Source organism: Eptatretus burgeri, chromosome 10, assembly GCF_056783735.1.
Source record: "Eptatretus burgeri isolate ZD-2024b chromosome 10, Ebu_testis_v1, whole genome shotgun sequence".
Classification (NCBI taxonomy): Eukaryota; Metazoa; Chordata; class Myxini; order Myxiniformes; family Myxinidae; genus Eptatretus; species Eptatretus burgeri.
Window position 1 is genome coordinate 105,360,439 of NC_140970.1, and position 20,833 is coordinate 105,381,271.

The 20,833-nt window shown below is 42.0% G+C and overlaps 1 protein-coding gene across 1 annotated transcript in view; it reads right to left on the bottom strand.

Moving 5' to 3' along the window:
* The window catches only part of LOC147019367 (tumor necrosis factor receptor superfamily member 19L-like), a 50,209-nt gene that overhangs the window by 9,961 nt on the left and 19,415 nt on the right, over positions 1 to 20,833 (bottom strand). The window contains exons 2-5 of the mRNA XM_085899825.1: positions 2,821 to 3,121; positions 2,627 to 2,719; positions 2,439 to 2,511; positions 2,147 to 2,344 (exon numbers count right to left, since the gene is read on the bottom strand). Of these exons, the coding sequence (XP_085755951.1) occupies positions 2,147 to 2,344; positions 2,439 to 2,511; positions 2,627 to 2,719; positions 2,821 to 3,121 (665 nt within the window). The remainder of the gene's footprint in view (positions 1 to 2,146; positions 2,345 to 2,438; positions 2,512 to 2,626; positions 2,720 to 2,820; positions 3,122 to 20,833) is intronic.

Consider the following 20,833-nt stretch of genomic DNA (forward strand, 5'->3'; position numbering starts at 1 on the left):
AAGTCGAGAAAGGTGGGAGGCAGGAGCACCAGCCCAGAGGGGAGAGCAGTACTCCATCAGGCTACGGACAAAAGCTTTGTAAGTGGTCAGGAGCTCAAGAGGGCCGAGGAAGGACTTTGCACGACGGAGGATTCCCAGTCGGCGACTGGCTTTTGAGGCAAGGTTGGAAATGTGACTTTCCCAGGAAAGGTCATGGCAGATAGTGAGACCCAGAAGCTTGAAAGAAAAGACTTCTTCCAGAGGATTGTTGAGAAAGTGGATGGAGGGTTTTGTAAACGGTCCTTTCGAAGAGACATAGTGAGAGTGTGAGATTTGTCTGGATTGAAAGACATGTTCCACGTGTTGGACCAGTTTGTGATTTTATCCAGATCTGCAGTGAGCGAAGAAGCTGCTGCTTGCCGGTCTGAGGGATGACAGATGGTACGGCAGAGGGTGGAGTCATCGGCAAAGAGAAATAGAGGATTTTCCAGAGAGTCCGAGAGATCATTGATGAAAACCAGAAAAAGAACAGGGCCCAGAACGCTACCTTGAGGAACTCCAGCCTGCACAGGAAGAGGGGATGAAAGAACTCCATTTAGGGCCACACGCTGACTGCGACAGGAGAGGAAGTCTGCGAGCCATGAGTGGAGATGGCCTTGAATACCATGGGAAGAGAGTTTGGTGAGTAGGGCAGAGTGCCAGACTGTGTCAAAAGCACGTGATATGTCCAGGGATACGGCTCAGATTTCCTGTCTGGCATTGAGGACCTCCATCCATTGATGGGAGAGCAGTAGCAGCATATCCAGGGTAGAGTGACCTGGTCTGAAACCAAATTGATGATTGGAAATCAAGCCATTGGAGAAGAGGAAGGATTTCATGTCTGAAGCGATGATGGATTCCATAACCTTGCTGATGATTGGGAGAAGGCTGATTGGTCTGTAGTTACAGGGATCTGTTTTTGCACCTTTTTTATGCAGGGCAGTGATGTTAGCAGATTTCCAAGCAGATGGCAGATGACCTTGGGAAAATGAGAGGGTGAATAGAACAGAGAGAGGGTGAGCAAGAGCAGAGGAGCAGGCTTTGAGGACACGTGGGCTGATGCCGTCTGGACCGGTTGCAGAATCTGACTCGAGGTTTGAAAGCAAACTCTCCACCTTGTCAGGAGAAAAGGATACAGAGTCCAGGGACAGTTGGGTGCGACTGGGTAAAGTGGGTAGAGATAGTGATGGGTTTGGGACACAAGATTTAGCTGCAAACACCGAGTTTAGACATTCAGCTTTATCACGTGTGGAATCAGCAGTGCAGCCATTTGAGGTAAGGGAGGGGATGGAGGGGGAACATACACCAGAAACAGATTTGATTAAACGCCACCAGGATTTTGAGGAGGGAGAGAGGTTTGAGAGTTCAGACTTGAGATGAGAAAGATGTTGTTTTCTGGCTCTCCTGAGGGTAGATACACACTTGTTCTGAGCTTTGTGGAAAGAACTGAGATTGCCCTCAGTTGGGTTTGCTTTCCATGAGGCAAAGGCAAGTTGTTTCAGGACAACTGCCTCGCCACAAGCTTCAGTAAACCAAGGGCGGGGAGGAAGGGTAAGACAACTGAACACGAGAGGGGATAAATCTGTGCATGAGGGAGAGCAAGTTTCTTTGAAAGAATTCCCAGGATGAGTTGATGTTTGAGAAAGTAGTGATAGGAGACCAGTCTGTAAGTTTGATGGCTGCTCGGAGACCCTGCCAGTCGGCTTGAGTGAAATGCCAGACTCGACGGCGGTGAGGTGGTTCTCTGATAACAGCCAGAGAGATGTCCACTTTAACAAGGACGTGGTCAGAAGAACCAATTGGAGCGAAGGAAGAGCAGCAGATATTGTCAGGGAAATTTGTCAAAATCAGATCCAGAAGAGATGGAGTACCATTGGTTGAGATCCGGGTCGGGAAGTTGACCGATTGAGTCAGTCCCAATGAGTCGCAGAAAGCTTTTGCTGATGTCCCATGGCAGGTGAGAGAGGTACCCACACCTAGCCAGCTGGCGTGATGACAATTGAAGTCGCCACATAAGAGGAAGAGAGAGTTTGGATGAGAAGATAGAAGATGGTCCATGTTTTCGGAGAGTGAGGTGTAGATGGAGTCCCTACTTTGGTTAACCCTACTTTCATCAGCAATTACTTACCTCCCCACAGACTGAACGTGACCAATGGCAAGCTGATTGCCTCTGCAAGGAGCACCGTGAATTTGGGTGATGTGCCTGGCAGAGAAAGGGCTAACGGGGATGCAGCGATGTATATGGGATGAGCGAGGCGATGCTGTATGATCCGGCCACACGTGAACTGTATGTGGGTGATGAAAACAAGGCGATGGCTGCAAAGTCCTGCAAACACAGACAAGACACAATTTTTTTTTAAAGAACCTTCTTGATTGGAGGAAAGAATCTGGATCAAAGAACTAATTTAGTGCTATCTCACCAGCTGATGAAGCTGTCACCACTTTCTTTGCCATCTTGTTCTCGTGCCAGGGCTCGTAACACCGCCAGGTTACCTGCGTACAGCACGTTTCACCGAGCCATCTCATTATTTAATATGGTGGTTTCATTTCCAAGCAGAAAGTTTTCAGAGATCATCAAGAGCATCAGGTTGACATTGACAGAACTCACCTTTGCTTCTCATGAAGTAACGAACCAGCATGCCGATGGTGTCCTCGTTCGTTAGATGATCTTCTGAATTCCCGGAGATCTCACCGCTCAGCCCTGTGAGGCAGTCGCACAACAGTACATCGTGGTGATGATGCCACATGTATCGTTCGAAGTTCAAATCTGCACCATAATCGAACAACCATTTGCTTTCTCACCTCCCATCGCCTCCACGTCTTTCTGGTCCGAAGACCTTAATTGCCGTCGTGCCTTCATCGTGAAACTTTCGCACAGGTAAACACCGGCCAGGCCCAATATGCAGAATATTGGGACTAACAAGGCAAATCGGAAAGTGCTGGATGGCTGTGGGGACAACCAGGCAGCCACCGAAGAGTTCCGGGTTGAGTTCCAAGCAAAGCTACCGGGGCAGTCGAGACAGCGTTGGCATGGGACGTGGCCTGGCGGGACATCATGATCCTCCGGACACAATTCCCCCTGACATGGCTGCAAGACTGCGACCTGCAAATTGAATGAGAATTAAACATTTGGTGATGTAGTTCGAATGTTTGAGGAAATGAGGTGTGTGGTCGTTCGGGTTCGGTTTTGGTGAAGGGCTGGACAGGGATGTGAAAGTTATGGAATAAGGAAGCTCATCCCTATATCTACTGTTCTTTGAATTCTGTGAAGGCCTGGTTCATTCTGTGTTCTAGCAACTCCACGAGCATCGATCAACATGACATACAACTACAATGGCACTCGTAGAGTGCAGGGTCTCGCTTTACGCACTCATTCTGAACAAAAACATGGAATGGTTATCGTTAACTTCCTTCATCGTTACTCAACATGCTGCTATTATAGTCAACTGTTATTATTACAAATATATCCATAACATCATCCATGTACTCTGTAACATTCCTCTTCTTACTTCTGAGATAGAAGACTCGATGACACTTGGTGGGTTCAAGTAAATGAAGCAACACGAATAAGCTGGAACACGTCGCTTGCCAACATGGAGCCTCCTTCAGCCACACACTCACTCTCTTGAGCACCCCCCCCCCTTCACAGAGCTGTCCCTCTCACCTCCCTCCTTCATAATTTGATCAAATAAGTTCTCGCTGCACTGAGACCGGCCAAGTGCATTGAACAAATCCACCATTATCAAATCCACCTTCAACAAATCCACCTTTAACAAGTCCACTTTAACAAGTCCACCTTTAACAAATCCACCTTCAACAAATCCACCTTTAACAAATCCACCATTATCAAATCCACCTTCAACAAGTCCACCTTTACCAAATCCACCTTTACCAAGTCCACCTTTACCAAGTCCACCTTTAGCAATCCACCCAAATCCACCTTCAACAAGTCCACCTTTAACAAATCCACCTTCAACAAGTCCACCTTTACCAAATCCACCTTTACCAAATCCACCTTTACCAAATCCACCTTCAACAAGTCCACCTTTAACAAATCCACCTTCAACAAGTCCACCTTTAACAAATCCACCTTTAACAAGTCCACCTTCGACAAGTCCACCTTTAACAAATCCACCTTTAACAAATCGTGACCTTTAACAAATCCACCTTTAACAAATCCACCATTATCAACCTTCAACAAGTCCACCTTCAACAACTCCACCTTCAACAAGTCCACCTTCAACAAGTCCACCTTCAACAAGTCCACCTTCAACAAGTCCACCTTCAACAAGTCCAACTTTAACAAATACACCATTATCAAATCCACCTTCAACAAATCCACCATTATCAAATCCACCTTCAACAAATCCACCTTCAACAAGTCCACCTTCAACAAGTCCATCTTCAAAAAGTCCACCTTCAACAAATCCACCATTATCAACTCCACCTTCAACAAGTCTACCTTCAACAAGTCCACCTTCAACAAGTCCAACTTTAAAAAATACACCATTATCAAATCCACGTTCAACAAATCCACCATTATCAAATCCACCTTCAACAAATCCACCTTCAACAAGTCCACCTTCAACAAATCCACCTTGAACAAATCCACCTTCAACAAATCCACCTTCAACAAGTCCACCTTCAACAAATCCACCTATATCAAATCCACCTTCAACAGGTCCCCTTCAACAAGTCCACCTTCAACAAATCCACCTTCAACAAATCCACCTTCAACAAATCCACCTTTAACAAATCCACCATTATCAAATTCACCTTCAACAAGTCCACCTTCAACAAATCCACCTTCAACAAGTCCACCTTTAACAAATCCACCTTCAACAAGTCCACCTTCAACAAGTCCACCTTTAACAAATCCACCTTCAACAAATCCACCTTCAACAAGTCCACCTTCAACAAGTCCACCTTCAACAAATCCACCTATATCAAATCCACCTTCAACAAGTCCACCTTCAACAAGTCCACCTTCAACAAATCCACCTTCAACAAATCCACCATTATCAAATCCACCTTCAACAAGTCCACCTTTACCAAATCCACCTTTACCAAATCCACCTTTACCAAGTCCACCTTCAACAAATCCACCTTTAACAAATCCACCTTCAACAAGTCCACCTTCAACAAGTCCACCTTCAACAAGTCCGCCTTCAACAAGTCCACCTTCAACAAATCCACCTTTATCAAATCCACCTTCAACAAGTCCACCTTCAACAAGTCCACCTTCAACAAGTCCACCTTTAACAAGTCCACCTTTAACAAATCCACCTTTAACAAATCCACCATTATCAAATTCACCTTCAACAAGTCCACCTTCAACAAATCCACCTTCAACAAGTCCACCTTTAACAAATCCACCTTTAACAAGTCCACCTTCAACAAATCCACCTTCAACAAGTCCACCTTTAACAAATCCACCTTTAACAAATCCACCTTCAACAAGTCCAACTTCAACAAGTCCACCTTTAACAAATCCACCTTCAACAAGTCCACCTTTAACAAGTCCACCTTTAACAAATCCACCTTTAACAAATCCACCTTTAACAAATCCACCTTTAACAAGTCCACCTTCAACAAATCCACTTTCAACAAATCCACCTTTAACAAATCCACCTTTAACAAATCCACCTTTAACAAATCCACCTTCAACAAGTCCACCTTCAACAAGTCCACCTTCAACAAGTCCACCTTCAACAAGTCCACCTTCAACAAGACCACCTTCAACAAGTCCAGCTTCAACAAGTCCACCTTTACCAAATCCACCTTTATCAAATCCACCTTTAAAAAGTCCACCTTCAACAAGTCCACCTTTAACAAATCCACCTTTAACAAATCCACCATTATCAAATTCACCTTCAACAAGTCCACCTTCAACAAATCCACCTTCAACAAGTCCACCTTTAACAAATCCACCTTCAACAAGTCCACCTTCAACAAGTCCACCTTTAACAAATCCACCTTCAACAAGTCCACCTTTAACAAGTCCACCTTTAACAAATCCACCTTTAACAAATCCACCTTTAACAAATCCACCTTCAACAAATCCACCTTTAACAAGTCCACCTTCAACAAATCCACTTTCAACAAATCCACCTTTAACAAATCCACCTTTAACAAATCCACCTTTAACAAATCCACCTTCAACAAGTCCATCTTCAACAAGTCCACCTTCAACAAGACCACCTTCAACAAGTCCACCTTCAACAAGTCCACCTTTACCAAATCCACCTTTATCAAATCCACCTTTAACAAGTCCACCTTTAACAAATCCACCATTATCAAATCCACCTTTATCAAATCCATCTTCAACAAGTCCACCTTCAACAAGTCCACCTTCAACAAGTCCACCTTTAACAAATCCACCTTTATCAAATCCACCTTTATCAAATCCATCTTCAACAAGTCCACCTTCAACAAGTCCACCTTCAACAAGTCCACCTTCAACAAGTCCACCTTCAACAAGTCCACCTTTATCAAATCCACCTTTATCAAATCCACCTTTATCAAATCCACCTTTAACAAATCCACCTTTAACAAATCCACCTTCAACAAATCCACCTTCAACAAGTCCACCTTTAACAAGTCCACCTTTAACAAGTCCACCTTTAACAAATCCACCTTTAACAAATCCACCTTTAACAAATCCACCTTCAACAAATCCACCTTTAACAAATCCACCTTTAACAAGTCCACCTTCAACAAATCCACTTTCAACAAATCCACCTTTAACAAATCCACCTTTAACAAATCCACCTTTAACAAATCCACCTTTAACAAATCCACCTTTAACAAATCCACCTTTAACAAATCCACCTTCAACAAGTCCACCTTCAACAAGTCCACCTTTAACAAGTCCACCTTTAACAAATCCACCTTTAACAAATCCACCTTCAACAAGACCACTTTCAACAAGTCCACCTTCAACAAGTCCACCTTTAACAAGTCCACCTTTAACAAATCCACCTTTAACAAATCCACCATTATCAAATTCACCTTCAACAAGTCCACCTTTAACAAGTCCACCTTTAACAAATCCACCTTTAACAAGTCCACCTTTAACAAATCCACCTTTAACAAATCCACCTTTAACAAATCCACCTTCAACAAATCCACCTTCAACAAGTCCACCTTTAACAAGTCCACCTTTAACAAATCCACCTTTAACAAATCCACCTTTAACAAATCCACCTTTAACAAATCCACCTTCAACAAATCCACCTTTAACAAATCCACCTTTAACAAGTCCACCTTTAACAAGTCCACCTTTAACAAATCCACCTTTAACAAATCCACCTTTAACAAATCCACCTTTAACAAATCCACCATTATCAAATCCACATTCAACAAGTCCACCTTCAACAAGTCCACCTTCAACAAGTCCACCTTCAACAAGTCCACCTTCAACAAATCCACCTTCAACAAATCCACCTTTAACAAATCCACCATTATCAAATCCACCTTTAACAAATCCACCTTCAACAAGTCCACCTTTAACAAGTCCACCTTTAACAAATCCACCTTTAACAAATCCACCTTTAACAAATCCACCTTTAACAAATCCACCTTCAACAAGTCCACCTTCAACAAATCCACCTTTAACAAATCCACCTTCAACAAGTCCACCTTCAACAAATCCACCTTCAACAAATCCACCTTCAACAAGTCCACCTTCAACAAGTCCACCTTCAACAAATCCACCTTCAACAAGTCCACCTTTAACAAATCCACCATTATCAAATCAACCTTCAACAAGTCCACCTTCAACAAATCCACCTTCAACAAATCCACCTTCAACAAATCCACCTTTATCAAATCCACCTTCAACAAATCCACCTTCAACAGATCCACCTTCAACGAGTCCACCTTCAACGAGTCCACCTTTAACAAATCCACCTTTAACAAATCCACCTTCAACAAGTCCACTTTTACCAAATCCACCTTCACCAAATCCACCTTTACCAAATCCACCTTTACCAAGTCCACCTTTACCAAGTCCACCTTTAGCAAATCCACCTTCAACAAGTCCACCTTTAACAAATCCACCTTCAACAAGTCCACCTTTACCAAATCCACCTTTACCAAATCCACCTTTACCAAATCCACCTTCAACAAGTCCACCTTTAACAAATCCACCTTCAACAAGTCCACCTTTAACAAATCCACCATTATCAAATCCACCTTCAACAAGTCCACCTTCCACAAATCCACCTTCAACAAGTCCACCTTCAACAAATCCACCTTTAACAAATCCACCTTCAACAAATCCACCTTCAACAAATCCACCTTCAACAAATCCACCTTTAACAAATCCACCTTCAACAAATCCACCTTCAACAAATCCACCTTCAACAAATCCACCTTCAACAAACCCACCTTTAACAAGTCCACCTTCAACAAGTCCACCTTTAACAAATCCACCATTATCAAATCCACCTTCAACAAGTCCACCTTCAACAAGTCCACCTTTAACAAATCCACCATTATCAAATCCACCTTCAACAAGTCCACCTTCAACAAGTCCACCTTCAACAAGTCCACCTTCAACAAGTCCACCTTCAACAAATCCACCTTTAACAAATCCACCATTATCAAATCCACCTTTAACAAATCCACCATTATCAAATCCACCTTCAACAAGTCCACCTTTATCAAATCCACCTTTAACAAATCCACCTTTAACAAATCCACCTTTAACAAATCCACCTTTATCAAATCCACCTTCAACAAATCCACCTTTATCAAATCCACCTTCAACAAGTCCACCTTCAACAAATCCACCTTTATCAAATCCACCTTCAACAAATCCACCTTTAACAAGTCCACCTTTAACAAGTCCACCTTTAACAAATCCACCTTTAACAAATCCACCTTTAACAAATCCACCTTTAACAAATCCACCTTTAACAAATACACCTTTAACAAATCCACCATTATCAAATCCACATTCAACAAGTCCACCTTCAACAAGTCCACACCTTCAACAAGTCCACCTTCAACAAGTCCACCTTCAACAAATCCACCTTCAACAAATCCACCTTTAACAAATCCACCATTATCAAATCCACCTTTAACAAATCCACCTTCAACAAGTCCACCTTTAACAAGTCCACCTTTAACAAATCCACCTTTAACAAATCCACCTTTAACAAATCCACCTTTAACAAATCCACCTACAACAAGTCCACCTTCAACAAATCCACCTTTAACAAATCCACCTTCAACAAGTCCACCTTCAACAAATCCACCTTCAACAAATCCACCTTCAACAAGTCCACCTTCAACAAGTCCACCTTCAACAAATCCACCTTCAACAAGTCCACCTTTAACAAATCCACCATTATCAAATCAACCTTCAACAAGTCCACCTTCAACAAATCCACCTTCAACAAATCCACCTTCAACAAATCCACCTTTATCAAATCCACCTTCAACAAATCCACCTTCAACAGATCCACCTTCAACGAGTCCACCTTCAACGAGTCCACCTTCAACGAGTCCACCTTTAACAAATCCACCTTTAACAAATCCACCTTCAACAAGTCCACTTTTACCAAATCCACCTTCACCAAATCCACCTTTACCAAATCCACCTTTACCAAGTCCACCTTTACCAAGTCCACCTTTAGCAAATCCACCTTCAACAAGTCCACCTTTAACAAATCCACCTTCAACAAGTCCACCTTTACCAAATCCACCTTTACCAAATCCACCTTTACCAAATCCACCTTCAACAAGTCCACCTTTAACAAATCCACCTTCAACAAGTCCACCTTTAACAAATCCACCTTTAACAAGTCCACCTTCGACAAGTCCACCTTTAACAAATCCACCTTTAACAAATCGACCTTTAACAAATCCACCTTTAACAAATCCACCATTATCAACTCCACCTTCAACAAGTCCACCTTCAACAAGTCCACCTTCAACAAGTCCAACTTTAACAAATACACCATTAACAAATCCACCTTCAACAAATCCACCATTATCAAATCCACCTTCAACAAATCAACCTTCAACAAGTCCACCTTCAACAAGTCCACCTTCAACAAGTCCACCTTCAACAAATCCACCATTATCAACTCCACCTTCAACAAGTCCACCTTCAACAAGTCCACCTTCAACAAGTCCAACTTTAACAAATACACCATTATCAAATCCACCTTCAACAAATCCACCATTATCAAATCCACCTTCAACAAATCCACCTTCAACAAGTCCACCTTCAACAAATCCACCTTGAACAAATCCACCTTCAACAAATCCACCTTCAACAAGTCCACCTTCAACAAATCCACCTATGTCAAATCCACCTTCAACAGGCCCACCTTCGACAAGGCCACCTTCAACAAATCCACCTTCAACAAATCCACCTTCAACAAATCCACCTTTAACAAATCCACCATTATCAAATTCACCTTCAACAACTCCACATTCAACAAATCCACCTTCAACAAGTCCACCTTTAACAAATCCACCTTCAACAAGTCCACCTTCAACAAGTCCACCTTCAACAAGTCCACCTTCAACAAGTCCACCTTCAACAAGTCCACCTTTAACAAATCCACCTTTAACAAATCCACCTTCAACAAATCCACCTTCAACAAGTCCACCTTCAACAAGTCCACCTTCAACAAGTCCACCTTCAACAAGTCCACCTTTAACAAGTCCACCTTTAACAAATCCACCTTTAACAAATCCACCATTATCAAATTCACCTTCAACAAGTCCACCTTCAACAAATCCACCTTCAACAAGTCCACCTTTAACAAATCCACCTTTAACAAGTCCACCTTCAACAAATCCACCTTCAACAAGTCCACCTTTAACAAATCCACCTTTAACAAATCCACCTTCAACAAGTCCAACTTCAACAAGTCCACCTTTAACAAATCCACCTTCAACAAGTCCACCTTTAACAAATCCACCTTTAACAAATCCACCTTCAACAAATCCACGTTTAACAAATCCACCTTTAACAAGTCCACCTTCAACAAATCCACTTTCAACAAATCCACCTTTAACAAATCCACCTTTAACAAATCCACCTTTAACAAATCCACCTTCAACAAGTCCACCTTCAACAAGTCCACCTTCAACAAGTCCACCTTCAACAAGTCCACCTTCAACAAGACCACCTTCAACAAGTCCAGCTTCAACAAGTCCACCTTTACCAAATCCACCTTTATCAAATCCACCTTTAAAAAGTCCACCTTCAACAAGTCCACCTTTAACAAATCCACCTTTAACAAATCCACCATTATCAAATTCACCTTCAACAAGTCCACCTTCAACAAATCCACCTTCAACAAGTCCACCTTTAACAAATCCACCTTCAACAAGTCCACCTTCAACAAGTCCACCTTTAACAAATCCACCTTCAACAAGTCCACCTTCAACAAGTCCACCTTAAACAAATCCACCTTTAACAAATCCACCTTTAACAAATCCACCTTCAACAAATCCACCTTTAACAAGTCCACCTTCAACAAATCCACTTTCAACAAATCCACCTTTAACAAATCCACCTTTAACAAATCCACCTTTAACAAATCCACCTTCAACAAGTCCATCTTCAACAAGTCCACCTTCAACAAGACCACCTTCAACAAGTCCACCTTCAACAAGTCCACCTTTACCAAATCCACCTTTATCAAATCCACCTTTAACAAGTCCACCTTTAACAAATCCACCATTATCAAATCCACCTTTATCAAATCCATCTTCAACAAGTCCACCTTCAACAAGTCCACCTTCAACAAGTCCACCTTCAACAAGTCCACCTTTAACAAATCCACCTTTATCAAATCCACCTTTATCAAATCCATCTTCAACAAGTCCACCTTCAACAAGTCCACCTTCAACAAGTCCACCTTCAACAAGTCCACCTTCAACAAGTCCACCTTTATCAAATCCACCTTTATCAAATCCACCTTTATCAAATCCACCTTTAACAAATCCACCTTTAACAAATCCACCTTCAACAAATCCACCTTCAACAAGTCCACCTTTAACAAGTCCACCTTTAACAAGTCCACCTTTAACAAATCCACCTTTAACAAATCCACCTTTAACAAATCCACCTTCAACAAATCCACCTTTAACAAATCCACCTTTAACAAGTCCACCTTCAACAAATCCACTTTCAACAAATCCACCTTTAACAAATCCACCTTTAACAAATCCACCTTTAACAAATCCACCTTTAACAAATCCACCTTTAACAAATCCACCTTTAACAAATCCACCTTCAACAAGTCCACCTTCAACAAGTCCACCTTTAACAAGTCCACCTTCAACAAATCCACCTTTATCAATTCCACCTTCAACAAGTCCACCTTCAACAAGTCCACCTTCAACAAGTCCACCTTTAACAAGTCCACCTTTAACAAATCCACCTTTAACAAATCCACCATTATCAAATTCACCTTCAACAAGTCCACCTTCAACAAATCCACCTTCAACAAGTCCACCTTTAACAAATCCACCTTTAACAAGTCCACCTTCAACAAATCCACCTTCAACAAGTCCACCTTTAACAAATCCACCTTTAACAAATCCACCTTCAACAAGTCCAACTTCAACAAGTCCACCTTTAACAAATCCACCTTCAACAAGTCCACCTTTAACAAGTCCACCTTTAACAAATCCACCTTTAACAAATCCACCTTCAACAAATCCACCTTTAACAAATCCACCTTTAACAAGTCCACCTTCAACAAATCCACTTTCAACAAATCCACCTTTAACAAATCCACCTTTAACAAATCCACCTTCAACAAATCCACCTTCAACAAGTCCACCTTCAACAAGTCCACCTTCAACAAGTCCACCTTCAACAAGTCCACCTTCAACAAGACCACCTTCAACAAGTCCAGCTTCAACAAGTCCACCTTTACCAAATCCACCTTTATCAAATCCACCTTTAAAAAGTCCACCTTCAACAAGTCCACCTTTAACAAATCCACCTTTAACAAATCCACCATTATCAAATTCACCTTCAACAAGTCCACCTTCAACAAATCCACCTTCAACAAGTCCACCTTTAACAAATCCACCTTCAACAAGTCCACCTTCAACAAGTCCACCTTTAACAAATCCACCTTCAACAAGTCCACCTGTAACAAGTCCACCTTTAACAAATCCACCTTTAACAAATCCACCTTTAACAAATCCACCTTCAACAAATCCACCTTTAACAAGTCCACCTTCAACAAATCCACTTTCAACAAATCCACCTTTAACAAATCCACCTTTAACAAATCCACCTTTAACAAATCCACCTTCAACAAGTCCATCTTCAACAAGTCCACCTTCAACAAGACCACCTTCAACAAGTCCACCTTCAACAAGTCCACCTTTACCAAATCCACCTTTATCAAATCCACCTTTAACAAGTCCACCTTTAACAAATCCACCATTATCAAATCCACCTTTATCAAATCCATCTTCAACAAGTCCACCTTCAACAAGTCCACCTTCAACAAGTCCACCTTCAACAAGTCCACCTTTAACAAATCCACCTTTATCAAATCCACCTTTATCAAATCCATCTTCAACAAGTCCACCTTCAACAAGTCCACCTTCAACAAGTCCACCTTCAACAAGTCCACCTTCAACAAGTCCACCTTTATCAAATCCACCTTTATCAAATCCACCTTTATCAAATCCACCTTTAACAAATCCACCTTTAACAAATCCACCTTCAACAAATCCACCTTCAACAAGTCCACCTTTAACAAGTCCACCTTTAACAAATCCACCTTTAACAAATCCACCTTTAACAAATCCACCTTTAACAAATCCACCTTCAACAAATCCACCTTTAACAAATCCACCTTTAACAAGTCCACCTTCAACAAATCCACTTTCAACAAATCCACCTTTAACAAATCCACCTTTAACAAATCCACCTTTAACAAATCCACCTTTAACAAATCCACCTTTAACAAATCCACCTTTAACAAATCCACCTTCAACAAGTCCACCTTCAACAAGTCCACCTTTAACAAGTCCACCTTCAACAAATCCACCTTTATCAAATCCACCTTCAACAAGACCACTTTCAACAAGTCCACCTTCAACAAGTCCACCTTTAACAAGTCCACCTTTAACAAATCCACCTTTAACAAATCCACCATTATCAAATTCACCTTCAACAAGTCCACCTTTAACAAGTCCACCTTTAACAAATCCACCTTTAACAAGTCCACCTTTAACAAATCCACCTTTAACAAATCCACCTTTAACAAATCCACCTTCAACAAATCCACCTTCAACAAGTCCACCTTTAACAAGTCCACCTTTAACAAATCCACCTTTAACAAATCCACCTTTAACAAATCCACCTTTAACAAATCCACCTTCAACAAATCCACCTTTCAACAAATCCACCTTCAACAAGTCCACCTTTAACAAGTCACACCTTTAACAAATCCACCTTTAACAAATCCACCTTTAACAAATCCACCTTTAACAAATCCACCTTCCAACAAAATCCACCCTTTTTAACAAATCCACCTTTAGCAAGTCCACCTTCAACAAATCCACTTTCAACAAATCCACCTTTAACAAATCCACCTTTAACAAATCCACCTTTAACAAATCCACCTTTAACAAATCCACCTTTAACAAATCCACCTTCAACAAGTCCACCTTCAACAGAGTCCACCTTTAACAAGTCCACCTTCAACAAATCCACCTTTATCAAATCCACCTTCAACAAGACCACTTTCAGCAAGTCCACCTTCCAACAAGTCCACCTTTAACAAGTCCACCTTCAACAAGTCCACCTTTGTGGTCCACCTTTAACAAATCCACCTTTAACAAGTCCACCATTATCAAATTCACCTTCAACAAGTCCCACCTTCAACAAATCCACCTTCAACCAAGTCCACCTTTAACAAATCCACCTTCAACAACTGATCACACCTTCAACAAGTCCACCTTTAACAAATCCACCTTTAACAAGTCCACCTTTAACAAATCCACCTTTAACAAAGTCCACGCTTTAACAAATCCACCTTCAACAAATCCACCTTTAACAAATCCACCTTCAGCAAATCCACTTTCAACAAATCCACCTTTAACAAATCCACCTTTAACAAATCCACCTTTAACAAATCACACCTTTAACAAATCCACCTTCAACAAGTCCACCTTCAACAAGGTCCACCTTCAACAAATCCACAGCCTTCAACAAGTCCACCTTCAACAAGTCCACCTTCAACAAGTCCACCTTTACCAAATCCACCTTTATCAAATCCACCTTTAACAAGTCCACCTTTAACAAGTCCCACCTTTAACAAATCCACCTTTATCAAATCCACCTTTATCAAATCCATCTTCAACAAGTCCACCTTCAACAGAGTCCACAGCTTCAACAAGTCCACCTTTATCCAAATCCACCTTTATCAAATCCACCTTTATCAAATCCACCTTTAACAAATCCACCTTCAACAAGTCCACCTTCAACAAGTCCACCTTCAACAAGTCCACCTTTAACAAGTCCACCTTCAACAAGTCCACCTTCAACAAGTCCACCTTCAACAAATCCACCTTTAACAAATCCACCATTATCAAATTCACCTTCAACAAGTCCACCTTCAACAATTCCACCTTTAACAAATCCACCTTCAACAAGTCCACCTTCAACAAGTCCACCTTTAACAAGTCCACCTTTAACAAATGCACCTTTAACAAATCCACCTTTAACAAGTCCACCTTCAACAAATCCACTTTCAACAAATCCACCTTTAACAAATCCACCTTCAACAAGTCCACCTTCAACAAGTCCACCTTCAACAAGTCCACCTTTAACAAGTCCACCTTTAACAAATCCACCTTTAACAAATCCACCATTATCAAATTCACCTTCAACAAGTCCACCTTCAACAAATCCACCTTCAACAAGTCCACCTTTAACAAATCCACCTTTAACAAGTCCACCTTCAACAAATCCACCTTCAACAAGTCCACCTTTAACAAATCCACCTTTAACAAATCCACCTTCAACAAGTCCAACTTCAACAAGTCCACCTTTAACAAATCACACCTTCAACAAGTCCACCTTTAACAGAGTCACACCTTTAACAAATCCACCTTTAACAAATCCACCTTCAACAAATCCACCTTTAACAAATCCACCTTTAACAAGTCCACCTTCAACAAATCCACTTTCAACAAATCCACCTTTAACAAATCCACCTTTAACAAATCCACCTTTCAACAAATCCACCTTCAACAGAGTCCACCTTCAACAAGTCCACCTTCAACAAGTCCACCTTCAACAAGTCCACCTTCAACAAGACCACCTTCAACAAGTCCAGCTTTCAACAAGTCCACCTTTGCCAAATCCACCTTTATCCGTCCACCTTTAAGAAGTCCACCTTCAACTTAAGTCCACCTTTAACAAATCCACCTTTAACAAATCCACCATTATCAAATTCACCTTCCAACCAAGTCCTACCTTCAACAAATCCACCTTCAACAAGTCCACCTTTAACAAATCCACCTTGTAAGTCCACCTTCAACAAGTCCACCTTTAACAAATCCACCTTCAACAAGTCCACCTTTAACAAGTCTCACCTTTAACAAATCACCTTTAACAAATCCACCTTTAACAAATCCACCTTCAACAAATCCACCTTTAACAAGTCCACCTTCAACAAATCCACTTTCAACAAATCCACCTTTAACAAATCCACCTTTAACAAATCCACCTTTAACAAATCCACCTTCAACAAGTCCATCTTCAACAAGTCCATCTTCAACAAGTCACAACCTTCAAGCAAGTCCACCTTCAACAAGTCCACCTTCAACAAGTCCACCTTTAACAAATCACACCTTTATCAAATCCCACCTTTATCAAATCCATCTCTTCAACAAGTCCACCTTCAACAAGTCCACCTTCAACAAGTCCACCTTCAACAAGTCCACCTTCAACAAGTCCTACCTTTATCAAATCCACCTTTATCAAATCCACCTGTTTTATCAAATCCACCTTTAACAAATCCACCTTTAACAAATCCACCTTCCAACAAAATCCACCTTCAACAAGTCACCTGTAACAAGTCCACCTTTAACAAATCCACCTTTAACAAATCACACACCTTTAACAAATCCACCTTTAACAAATCCACCTTCAACAAATCCACCTTTAACAAATCCACCTTTTAATAGGTCACCTTCAACAAATCCACTTTCAACAAATCCACCTTTAACAAATCCACCTTTAACAAATCCACCTTTAACAAAATCCACCTTTAACAAATCCACCTTTAACAAATCCACCTTTAACAAATCCACCTTCAACAAGTCCACCCTTCAACAAGTCCCACCTTTAACAAGTCCCTACCTTCAACAAATCACCTTTATCAAATCCACCTTCAACAAGACCACTTTCAACAAGTCCACCTTCAACAAGTCCACCTTTAACAAGTCCACCTTTAATATCCACCTTTAACAAATCCACCATTATCAAAGTTCACCTTCAACAAGTCCCACCTTTAACAAGTCCACCTTTAACAAATCCACCTTTCAACAAGTCCACCTTTAACAAATCCACCTTTAACAAATCCACCTTTAACAAATCACCTTTATACCAAATCCACCTTCAACAAATCCACCTTCAACAAGTCCACCTTTAACAAGTCCACCTTTAACAAATCCACCTTTAACAAATCCACCTTTAACAAATCCACCTTTAACAAATCCACCTTCAACAAATCCACCTTTAACAAATCCACCTTTAACAAGTCCACCTTCAACAAATCCACTTTCAACAAATCCACCTTTAACAAATCCACCTTTAACAAATCCACCTTTAACAAATCCACCTTTAACAAATCCACCTTTAACAAATCCACCTTCAACAAGTCCACCTTCAACAAGTCCACCTTTAACAAGTCCACCTTCAACAAATCCACCTTTATCAAATCCACCTTCAACAAGACCACTTTCAGCAAGTCCACCTTCAACAAGTCCACCTTTAACAAGTCCACCTTCAACAAGTCCACCTTTAACAAGTCCACCTTTAACAAATCCACCTTTAACAAGTCCACCATTATCAAATTCACCTTCAACAAGTCCACCTTCAACAAATCCACCTTCAACAAGTCCACCTTTAACAAATCCACCTTCAACAAGTCCACCTTCAACAAGTCCACCTTTAACAAATCCACCTTTAACAAGTCCACCTTTAACAAATCCACCTTTAACAAATCCACCTTTAACAAATCCACCTTCAACAAATCCACCTTTAACAAATCCACCTTCAACAAATCCACTTTCAACAAATCCACCTTTAACAAATCCACCTTTAACAAATCCACCTTTAACAAATCCACCTTTAACAAATCCACCTTCAACAAGTCCACCTTCAACAAGTCCACCTTCAACAAGTCCACCTTCAACAAGTCCACCTTCAACAAGTCCACCTTTACCAAATCCACCTTTATCAAATCCACCTTTAACAAGTCCACCTTTAACAAGTCCACCTTTAACAAATCCACCTTTATCAAATCCACCTTTATCAAATCCATCTTCAACAAGTCCACCTTCAACAAGTCCACCTTCAACAAGTCCACCTTTATCAAATCCACCTTTATCAAATCCACCTTTATCAAATCCACCTTTAACAAATCCACCTTCAACAAGTCCACCTTCAACAAGTCCACCTTCAACAAGTCCACCTTTAACAAGTCCACCTTCAACAAGTCCACCTTCAACAAGTCCACCTTCAACAAATCCACCTTCAACAAGTCCACCTTCAACAAGTCCACCTTTAACAAGTCCACCTTTAACAAATGCACCTTTAACAAATCCACCTTTAACAAGTCCACCTTCAACAAATCCACTTTCAACAAATCCACCTTTAACAAATCCACCTTCAACAAGTCCACCTTCAACAAGTCCACCTTCAACAAGTCCACCTTCAACAAGTCCACCTTCAACAAGTCCACCTTCAACAAGTCCACCTTCAACAAGTCCACCTTTACCAAATCCACCTTTAACAAGTCCACCTTTAACAAGTCCACCTTCAACAAATCCACCTTTATCAAATCCACCTTTATCAAATCCATCTTCAACAAGTCCACCTTCAACAAGTCCACCTTCAACAAATCCACTTTCAACAAATCCACCTTTAACAAATCCACCATTATCAAATCCACCTTCAACAAGTCCACCTTCAACAAGTCCACCTTCAACAAGTCCACCTTCAACAAATCCACCTTTAACAAATCCACCTTTAACAAATCCACCATTATCAAATCCACCTTCAACAAGTCCACCTTCAACAAGTCCACCTTCAACAAGTCCACCTTCAACAAATCCACCTTTAACAAATCCACCTTTACAAATCCTGAATTTGTATTTCAGTGGTTAATAGTGTGATAAACCGCACAGTAGTACAGCACATTGTGATATAGTATACATTACTACAGTACAGTGTGATATAGTACACATTACCACAGTACAGTGTGATATATATACTACACATTACTACAAAACAATATGTTATAGTACACAATTTGACAGTACAGTGTGATATAGTACACATTACTACAACACAGTATGACATAGTACACATTACTACAACACAGTATGACATAGTACACATCACTACAGTATGATAACTTTACTTTTCTACAATTTGACATCGAAGTTTTCTTCACTCTGGCACGTCGTCCATGAGGTACTTCGGTTGATGAATTTCTCTCCCCAACCTTGTTGTCACTGCTGCTTTCCTCTGGAGCACCCTGTTGATCCGCCATATTTTCAATCTGTTAGGCCTCTGGAGGTTTCTGCTCGGCCCGTGAAGGTTTCTGCTCGGACCGTGGAGTTTTCTGCTCGGCCCGTGGAGGTTTCTGCTCGGCCCGTGGAGGTTTCTGCTCGGCCCGTGGAGGTTTCTGCTCGGCCCGTGAAGGTTTCCTTCCGGCCCGTGGAGGTTTCTGTTCGGCCCGCGGAGGTTTCTGCTCGGCCCGTGAAAGTTTCCTTCCGGCCTGTGGAGGTTTCTGTTCGGCCCGCGGAGGTTTCTGTTCGGCCCGTGAAGGTTTCCTTCCGGCCTGTGGAGGTTTCTGTTCGGCCCGCGGAGGTTTCTGTTCGGCCCGTGAAGGTTTCCTTCCGGCCCGTGGAGGTTTCCTTCTGGCCCGTGGAGGTTTCTGCTCGGCCCGTGGAGATTTCTGTTCGGCCCGCGGAGGTTTCTGTTCGACCCGTGGAGGTTTCTGTTCGGCCCGTGGAGGTTTCTGTTCGGCCCGTGGAGGTTTCTGTTCGGCCCGTGGAGGTTTCTACTCGGCCCGTGGAGATTTCTGTTCGGCCCGCGGAGGTTTCTGTTCGGCCCGTGGAGGTTTCTGTTCGGCCCGTGGAGGTTTCTGTTCGGCCCGTGGAGGTTTCTGTTCGGCCCGTGGAGGTTTCTACTCGGCCCGTGGAGGTTTCTGTTCAGCCCGTGGAGGTTTCTGCTCGGCCCGTGGAGGTTTCTTCTCGGCCCGTGGAGGTTTAGCATCGGCCCGTGGAGATTTCTGTTCGGCCCTTGGAGGTTTCTGCTTGGCCAGTGGAGGTTTCTCCTTGGCTCGTGGAGGTTTCTCCTCAGCCCGTGGAGGTTTCTTTCCGGCCCCTGGAGGTTTCTTTCCGGCCCCTGGAGGTTTCTCCTAGGCCCGTGGAGGTTTCTTTCTGGCCCGTGCAGGTTTCTTTCCGGCCCCTGGAGGTTTCTGCTCGGCCTGTGGAGGTTTCTTTCCGGCCCGTGGAGGTTTCTGCTCGGCCCGTGGAGGTTTGTGCTTGGCCCGTGGAGGTTTCTGCTCGG